Source organism: Microtus pennsylvanicus, chromosome 20 (genome assembly GCF_037038515.1).
Source record: "Microtus pennsylvanicus isolate mMicPen1 chromosome 20, mMicPen1.hap1, whole genome shotgun sequence".
NCBI classification, from domain to species: Eukaryota; Metazoa; Chordata; class Mammalia; order Rodentia; family Cricetidae; genus Microtus; species Microtus pennsylvanicus.
Window position 1 is genome coordinate 1,724,575 of NC_134598.1, and position 9,779 is coordinate 1,734,353.

The 9,779-nt window shown below is 44.7% G+C and overlaps 1 protein-coding gene across 1 annotated transcript in view; it reads left to right on the forward strand.

Moving 5' to 3' along the window:
- The window catches only part of Irak3 (interleukin 1 receptor associated kinase 3), a 55,480-nt gene extending 46,016 nt beyond the window's left edge, over positions 1-9,464 (forward strand). The window contains exons 9-12 of the mRNA XM_075954207.1: positions 5,109-5,307; positions 5,805-5,867; positions 5,956-6,120; positions 7,933-9,464. Of these exons, the coding sequence (XP_075810322.1) occupies positions 5,109-5,307; positions 5,805-5,867; positions 5,956-6,120; positions 7,933-8,409 (904 nt within the window). The 3' untranslated portion in view covers positions 8,410-9,464. The remainder of the gene's footprint in view (positions 1-5,108; positions 5,308-5,804; positions 5,868-5,955; positions 6,121-7,932) is intronic.
- The last annotated feature ends 315 nt before the right edge of the window (positions 9,465-9,779 follow it).

Sequence of the window (9,779 nt, forward strand, 5' to 3'; positions counted from 1 at the left end):
AGTTGGCGGTCTTCTTTATCTGTAAGTCAGCTGGCTTTATCTTACTCAGAAGCATCATCAGATCTCTTTATCTACATGGAAACTGAGGCCCCGGGTGGTTCAGCTCAAGCCCTAAAGTTGCACAGTTAGAGATCCAGCCCTGGGTCTTGGTGCAGGATGCCAAGACTCACACACGAACAAACTTCCATTCTCTTTTTAAGACCTGCACAAATGCAATGCAGACACAGAGGACTCTAGAACGCCATGGGGAAATAGAGCAGCCATATCTGACGGAACGGCAAACATCATAAAGCCGGCACAGCTACTTGACAGAGATCCAGCAAAGCTAAGTCACACGGTGGCCGCTGGGCCACTTTTGGTTTTGATCTCCAAGTGTTGCATACTTGGGGAATTTTAATATTTGTACAATTTGGGGATATCAGGCAGATTACGAGACTGAGCTACCACCATGGCCAGGCTCACTCCTGTCTTCTCCTTGACTCTGTTCTGAAACCTGTTAACTAATGGGCGCCGCTGGTAGGGAAACGCAGTTTGGCCTTGTACCATTCTTAAGTTGGAAGTCATACTTGCTCTTGTGTGCAAAGTCTTGTGAGAGTCTACAGCTCTTCCAGAAAACAGTGAGTCTGGGAAAACTGGGGATCTTGGGGTTGTAACTGCCATGACATGGACAGTACATGTCCTTTGTGAAGGGTTTTGTGGTGAAAGAGTCTCTATGCAGTCAGGGCCAAGGAATCCTACAGAAATCACACCACACCACAGACCTCACACAAGAGATTTATTGTGGAGATGGGGAGGGGCACAAAATGACTGCCTTTGAGTGGGCATGGAAAAAAGAGAGACTAGACCACGATGGAGAGCTTTGTAAAGAATATGGCACATGCACATAAGCAGAATGGTGAAGGCACTGTGGGGCTGTAGGCACCGAGTCCTTGGATGCGGAGGCAGGGAGAGCCTGTTTCAGGAATGTGGGCAGTCCTTGGTTGACTAGCGCTTTGATCTTAAGATATCCTCGAGAAGCTGTTGGGTCTTTATGTCTGAGACCAAATGGTTAGAATCCCTGGCTTTCCTGAGGGTTGCCAGACACTTGACTGGGGCTAAAGTAAGCCCCTTTAAATATATGTAATGGGGGGGCTGGAGAGATGGCTCAGAAATTAAGAGCATTGCCTGCTCTTCCTGAGTTCAATTCCCAGCAACCACATGGTGGCTCACAACCATCTGTAATGAGATCTGATGCCCTCTTCTGGCCTACAGGCGTACACACAGACAGAATATTGTATACATAATAAATAAATAAATAAATAAATAAAGATATGTAATGTCTTTAACGAAAATTCAAATCCTGCATTTTAACCTATATATCATCTTTGTTTTTAAGGCCTAACAGTTTCAACTAAACGAGGTTACTTACTGATGAACCGAGAAAGCTGGTTCTCGCTCTAAAGTAGTATTATTTGGGGGAGCCGGTCTCTCAAAAGAAAAAAAAAGCGTCATGGAAACTTTTCTTAGTACAGATATTAAGTCATTACCTCTAATTGGTACAAATTCACCACCTGTAAAGAATTGTCCCATGTCCTCAGTCAGGGATCCTTCTATTAGAATTCTCTGAAGTCAGGCTGGCCTCAAATACCTGCGAAGAGCAGGAAAAGGTGCCATAGACACGAGGCAGGGTATATGGATCACACCTGCTCCACTGCCCGCCTCTTTAGTGGCCCCCCCTTACCTGCACACTGCCCTTTCGATTGCGCCGCTGCCGTTTCAGCTCTCATGGAGTCTGGTTTTGCCAGTCCATTCTCACCCTGCAGAATAAACTTCCTCTGTTGACCTGTGTGATGGCTGAAGGCACTTTATGTTTGAAGTTTCCATTTAAAGCTGAAGCATGAGAAAGAATCAGGGGAGAAATTGATTGTCGAAGGGCTTTTTGCAATCCCTGCTTTGCTAAAACCGAACATTTCTCTCTCTCAGCTCCTGTTAACCTTTCTTTAGAACCAAATAAATCACTCGGCTCAGAATTTATGCGCTACACTAAGGTCTGCCGGTAAGAACGTGCCTTTCCACCAGAAGTCATTATTCAGTATGTAAGTGCGGCGTCCTCCAATAATCCTGCCTGCCTGGTGACCTCCCGCTGACCCCGTGTCCTCACGGGGCTTATTCGGTAACAGGGTTTGCGGTTGCCCAGCTCACCTCTGCCTACTTTTGGCGACCATGTGACTCACCAGTTGCTGTCAGCTTCTACTTGCTTTGCAGCCGGGCAAGTAAATGGCTTAGATTATGGGTTTATTGTCCTTGCTGTACCCCCCGAGTCCCCTACCACCACACACACACACGTTCATACATAGGAGTTCCTATGTGCTGCTTAGATTCAGTTTCAGCTTTGGCACTCTCAAGGCCCTAACATATTGATCAGGATGTCATGCCTTCTCGAGAACTGGGGTATGCGACGCTTGGACTTCCTCTGTGCGAGGGCATGCAGAAGCGGCTCCCAGAGTAGACGAAACCGGAAGGGCAGTAACTCTTGATGCTGGTGGATATTAGGGTTTGTTGGGCTTTTCTGGAGGGGTTTCACCGCCTTATGTCTGGGAACAAGGAACCGGACAGAGACATGTGGGTAACAGTAAAGACAGTGTATGAGAAAAAGAATTAATTTCAAGAGAGGAAGCAGGCTGGGACAGGGGAAAGGTCAGTAGCTCCAATGACTGGCATGCAGAGTAGGGCTTTTATGTCATGTGGAATGGGTTGTTTAGCTTATTTGCATACAGTGAGCTTTCTCGGGCACGGTGTGCTACTTGTAATATAGGTTCATGCATCTCATGTTGCTTCGGCATCTTAAATCTCTATCTAGGAGTCTGCATTTTAGAATTGCAATGAGCCACAGGTCACCTTCAGACACGCCGGAGGGTCCCTGTGTATGGGCCTGTGCCAGGGATTTACTTGGCATAGGGCAGGGAGTTTCTACCCTTCCCTCTTGCTGGTTGGTCTCTATCATATTCAAACTTAGCAGCTTTTGCCCAAGGGGAGCCACACTTCACTCTCTGCCCTTCCCTGCCTCCCATGAGCCCTGCTGTGAGAGATGGAGACTGTTTTTGCCCCCCTTCATCTCCTGCCCAGCTGGGAAACTTCTGCTTTCATATTTCCCCAAATTCTAAAAGCATCAGGGCTGGTCCAGGAGCCTCAGATTTGAGAAAGTGAAGTGTGCACCTTCAGGGGATTTAATTGTGTTTTCCTATGTAGTGCTGGAGAGAAGGTAGGACCTGATGCCTGTCTGCTGTGCAGTTTCAGAGAAATGGCAGGACACTCAACGCTGTCCTCTGAGTGAGAAAAGGAAAGAATGGGTAAGGGATGGCACAGAGTTGGGTCATGTGACACATAGGCTCGCTCTGGCAGCCGCTGGATACTTGAGAAAAGACAAGCAAGGAGAAACTTAAGGACTATGCTCATTGACAAATCTTAGGGACACAGACCTTGGCTTATTCCCCCACAGATGAAAAGATCATACCAAACAGACATGGCGTAAGCTTGGCTCTTTGTACTTTACAGTTTTTTTTTTCTACTCTGTGGTGGTAAAAGTCAAGTTTAAAACTCTTTTTATCCTTAAAGGAACCTGGGTTCCTATGTGCTGTTTAGATTAAAAGAACCTTGGATGGCCCTTTATTTTATCTGTTGACAAAGTCTGGATTCAGACCTTAGTTATGATATTGAACTAATGTGCTCAGATACTTGATATAGGAATGAATCCCAACATAGCTTTGTCTCTTTCTCTAGAGGCTCTCAATTCAGAACTAGCTCCACCTGTTTATGTATTGGTTCTGGGACAGCAGAGACCTTTGGGACATTTGTAAGAGTCGGTGTTTGTCCAGGCTTAAGAGCCTCTTACCCACTGACTGCGAAGACATCTAATAATAGTGCACAGTACCACAGTCTGTATCTCTTGACATTTGGATGAGTAAGATAAGTAGAAAATGTTGCAGCTTCAGGACAACTGAAAGCAAAACTGAAGCAAAAGGTCACTTGTTCATGGTCCTGCTCTCTGAGGACAGATTACCAGTCCCCATCCTTGTTACCCTGTATCAAGCCACCCCAGGGAGCCAATGGAGTTCATCTTCGGTCCCCATCCTTGCTGCCCTGTATCTGGCCACTCCAGGCAGCCAATGGAGTTCATCTTCCCAGAGCAGAGCTACAGTGTTATCTGTTCTCCTTGCCTCAAATGCAAGAGCACAGAACTGAAGGTCTCAGAACCAGGAAAAGGGACCCCGCTGTGTGAAATGCAAGTCCCTTTTGGCTTCTCTTTTCCTGTTGTTCCTATGGCAGGGTTTTGAAGCATAAAACACACCAACACTTACTCCCATGCAAGCTGTGACATGATTGTTTTTTATGTGATGGCTCCCTGAGCTGACTTTCTGCACACTGCCTTTGCTCCTGCAACTGTTCATGTCCCAAAACCAGAAGGAGACCCGGAGAGATGGAACAGTGAGGTGGGACTACCATTAAAGTAGGGGCTACCAAAGATGCCCCAAGACTCTAGAGTAGGGTCTCTAGAGAGTCTAGCCCTCCACAACACATCCCTCTGCACATAACAATTCCATTACTAGCTACTTAAAGCCAAACCAATGGTCTCATGGGGAAGAGCACAAGCGAGCTGCTGTGCTTGATGTAGGTTCGTCCTGTTGATACAGATTCCATACATCTTTCAAAATCTGAAATAGACACTATTTATGGGCCACGTTTTTATTTTAGGCTTCGTATAAATTTTTGTTTATACTGTAATTTTTTAATTTCATTTTATGTGCATTGGTGTTTTGCCTACATGTATGTCAGCGTGAGGATGTTGGGTCCCCTAGAATTGGAGTTATAGACAGTAGACAGTTGTGAGGCACGATGTGGGTGCTGGGAATTGAACCCAGGTCTTCTGGAAGAGCCGTCAGGGCTCCTAACTGCTGAGCCATGTCTCCAGCCCATGTTTACACTTTAAGAAAACCTTTAGAATACCCACTCATTCATGAATATTTATGTTTGGCTTCATGTTATCAGTGTTCTGAATTAATCAGCCACACTGTATTTCACTAAATGCCTCGGTGACATCTTCTCCTGTTTGTCTTTGATCACACTTTTAGTACAAACATACTTTTGGACGATCAGTTCCAACCCAGACTAACAGATTTTGCCATGGCGCACTTCCGACCCCACCTTGAACATCACACTTCTACCATAAATACAACCGGCAGTGGCAGGAAGCATCTGTGGTACATGCCAGAAGAATACATCAGGCAGGGAAGACTTTCCGTGAAAACCGATGTCTACAGCTTTGGAATTGTGAGTGTCACCTACTGGTTCACTATGGAAAAGAATTAGCTGCCAAGGCAATACTAAATCCTAGAGCGGTTTTCAACCTGTGGGTTGCGACCCCGCTGGACATGAAAGACCTTTTTACAGGGATTTCATATCAGATATCCTGCATATAAGATATTTACATTATGATTCATAATAGTAGCAAAATTACAGTTGTGAAGTAGCAACAAAATAATTTCATAGTTGGGGAAGTCAACACAACATGAGGAACTGTATTAAAGGGTCACAACCTTAGGAAGGTTGAGAACCTCTGGCTTAGAGCAAACATTTTAGGAGTTTTAACTTTTATACATATTGAGTTTTCTGTTACTCATTACCGATGCATTAACTTTCCATAATCTATAAAGCAATAAGATACAAGAGCATTAATTTGAATGACATCCATTGCCGTGTTAAACAGTTTAAACTCATGTTGTATCTGTTCTCACCTCCATGGCTGACTTTGTGTGTGTTCCTCCGAGGTGATCATGGAAGTTCTGACAGGCTGTAAAGTGGTGCTGGATGACCCCAAACATGTCCAGCTGGTAAGAACCGCTCTCCCTCCAGCATCCGCTTGCCAATGAGCTGCCTGATGGTATTCCAAGAAGTAAGTTCATCTTCTCCTCTTCCTAGCGGGATCTCCTCGTGGAACTGATGGAGAAGAGGGGCCTCGATTCGTGCCTCTCCTTTCTAGACAGGAAAATACAGCCCTGTCCTCGGAACTTCTCAGCCAAGCTCTTCTCTCTGGCAGGCCAGTGTGCGGCAACTCGGGCCAAGTTAAGACCTACAATGGATGAGGTAAGATATGCAAGGTTTTGTTAAAAAATGAGCTATAGAAAATCTAAGTTAGATAAATTGTACATCTAAGTGAATTATTAACTACTGAGACAAATTCAGCCCCCTGCACAGAGAATTCTACCTAATAGATAAACTTTCTAGCTTAAAATGAACACCTCACACACACTATTGCTACCCATGTAAAAGTCATTGCTAGGTAGATCCAGGTTATTATAAAAATATTGAATATGGAGACAGCAAAGTAGCTTAGTAGTCAAAACAATGTTTGCCATGCAAGCCTGGTGTCCTGAGTTTGATTCCTGGAACTCATGGAAAGAAAGCATTGTCCCCCAACCTTCATATGCTCTGATCAGCACCCTCCAACCACCGTCCCTAACAATAAATCAAAAATAAATTTATATCTAATGGGAAATAGTTTGAAGGGGATATTTTATTCAACACCTATTAAGCTATCTGATTCATTAGAAAGCACAGATTTGTTTTTATTGTTTTAAAAATGTATACATTTGTCATAGATGTAATCCATTCATTTATAAGTCAGTACTAATTCAGTGCCCATTTGGGATGTGTATTTGGGGGATACGTAGTGATCAAGACATTGTTCCTGTTCCAAACTTGCCAAGCAAAGAAGTCAGATCAATAGATATGGTACTTTGACCCTATAGACAGGCATGATGACAGTCACAATCCTAGGATGACTGGGAAGGGTGGGGTCAGAATAGAGTGAGGTCACCAGTCTGTGGCAATCAAGAGGTCCTTGCTGAAGGGGACAGCTTAGCTGCAGATTAGGTGTAGGCAGCAGTATGGATGGGAGGACATCCTTGAAAGAGGCAGTCATCATCATCCTTAGCCATAAGACTTCGGGCAGTCCAGCATCACGGAGTGAGCCGAGGTAAGGAGAGCTGGTGTGGTTAACACCGCAGACGCTTCCAGGAGATGGAGGGGTACTCACTCTGTTCTTGGAGTTGGGTTTAGTCTACTATAGAGCTGGGGAAGATCACAACAGGAGTTGGTCTAATCACAGTGTAAGACCACTGGCCTGGGATTCAGGGAGACATAGAGGAGGCCTGACATGACTCTCAGCATAGAATCCTGTTTGAGCAAGGATCCATCGGTGGTGTTGGAGGACCAAGTTGGGATCCAGGAGGTTGAAGGTACAGCAGCAAAGCTTCACCTTTCTAGACAGTTGTATGGATTTTCTCTTAATCCTCAGGTTTACCTATACAATCAGAATAATGTCATTTGTGGAGATGAAATACATACAAACAAACCACTTTGCAAATGCTCCGTTATTAGGTCATCAGTTCAGATCTGACTGCATGTCCCAATCCTGTGTGAAGGTGCTTAAATACCTGGGGTCCCCAATACTTTATTATTTTTATGACTGTCTCTTGATTTCGGACAAGAGATCTGTAGTTTTAGAAAGCTCCCCTTGTTGATCCTGGCATTTGAGAACTTGCTGTGCCCCATGAGCATCGTCTACTTTCTGTGGTGGAAAACTCACAAAGACTCGTCTGCAGCACAGAATGAGGGGGTGGCCAGTTCATGCCTGGGGCAGCTGTCTTAATAGACTCTACTTTCTTTTACATTGTCCCTCAAGTCACTTTATGTGGCCCTTGAAATAAAGGGGCTTCTCCAATATCTAATATCCTTTCTAACTCAAAATTTAGTGTTTATACTTACTTTATTTTTTATTTTACTTATTTAGTTTCCTGAATGAAAACGAGAGACTACTCTTCACTAGGTAGAGAGGAAAACGTCAAAGGGAGTGTTGCTCAAGCTTCCCTCCATGTTTGCTTCCTTGCTAATCAGGTCCTGAACGCTCTGGAGAGCGCAGAGCCCAGCTTGTATTTTGCAGAAGACCCTCCCACATCTCTGAAGTCCTTCCGCTGTCCTTCTCCTCTGTTCTTGGACAACGTCCCAAGTATTCCAGTAGAAGATGATGAAAGCCAGAGTATTCACCCAGGGCCTCATGAGAGAGCTCTGAGGACAGATAAAGTGACTCAGAGAACCCCTTTTGAGTGCAGTCAGTCTGAGGTGACCTTTCTGGGCTTAGACAGAAACACGAGGAACGAGAGAAGTGAAGCGGCTTGCCATATGCCCAGCTCTTCTTGTGAGGGATGTTGGCTCCCAGAGCTTGAAGCAGCATCCCAGGACTTAAGGCCTACTGAGATCACATTGGGTTCCTCTTGGGAAGTGCCAGACCATTCTTTTGGGAGCAAGCCAATGGAGAAGAGGTACTCCTCTGGCCTCTTCTGCAGTGAGTATGAACAGTCTGAAAAGCAGTAAATTCACTGGAAGATAAAAGAAAAACAAATGTCACCGAAGGCACCTGAATGAAGAATGTCACCATGAAAGGATACGAACTCCATGAGCGAGGCCCAGGGAACTACTGGTGGTGAATTTGAGTATTGAGAATAAGCAGCCAGGCCATTCTGTTCCCTTCCATTTCCCCAAATAGAAGACTCAAAGAAATTTGTTATCAGGATGATGTAGGCAGACTTTTCCGTCCTACCAGTCATTTCTAAATAACCACACAGAGACTTAATATTAATTATAAATGCTTGGCCAATAGCTCAGGCTTATTACTAGCTAACTCTCACATTTTAAATTAGCTCACAATTCTTATCTACCCTCTGCCACGTGGGGGTAACTTCTTTCAACATGACGTGTTCATCTTGCTTCTCTCTGTCTGTTTGGAATTCCGGAGACGCCACCCTTCTCCTTCCCAGCATCCTCCGTGTCTGGCTGTTCCACCTATACCACCTACCTAGCTACCAGTCAGTCTGCTCTTTCATTAAACCAATCAGAAGTTGCCTTGGCAAAGACATATCTTCACAGTGTCCAAAATGATCATTTCACATTTGCCTCTTAGTCAAACCCAAGCTAAATTAGAGCCGTTCAGAGTTATTCAAGATCCTGGGTACTGACAATCAGATCCAAACAAAGAGTGGCAGGATCCTGAAGTTCCTCTGTCATCATCCCATTGAGCCCTTGGTGTTGGTAAATTGGGAACCACCCACAGTCCAGAATCAGGTGTGTGCCCCCCACAACCTGCCTTCAGTGACTCAATGACAGTGGCCATGTCAGAGCCAGCCTCAAATTCAACACATTTCCACTGTCACCTCGACTAGTGTGTTCTCCCTATGCACAGACGCCATACTCTTTATGAAGCGCTAGGCTTGGTGGCCCCCCCTTTACTTTCCATCCTCACTCAGAGGCAGGCTTTTGTATTTCTCCCCCCGACCCCATAAATCTCTTACATGAGGTCTGTCTGATGATGTGTCCTTGTGGCATTCCTTGGTCCTCCGATCACTGCAAAAACAAAACAAAACAAAAAACAAACAAGCAAAAAGCTCACAAAATAAACTTACATGTAGTGCTGCTGTTTCTACTAGAGTTAGTCTATTGGATTCCACCGGCTTCCCCTGGTCATAGGAAATTCTGGAAACATTGTAGTAAATGTCTAATTTGCGAATATTAATGGAGGTCTTTTCACTGTGATTGACACTTACTGCTCTTTTGTTCCTCACTGGTTAACCTGCCTGTCTGGAAGAGAGTCACATTTACTCTAGAGAGCGAATTCTGGTCAAGTCTACATCTCTGTATTTAAACTCTTAGAAGACTTTCTCATGTTAATCCAATTGTTATAAAAATGA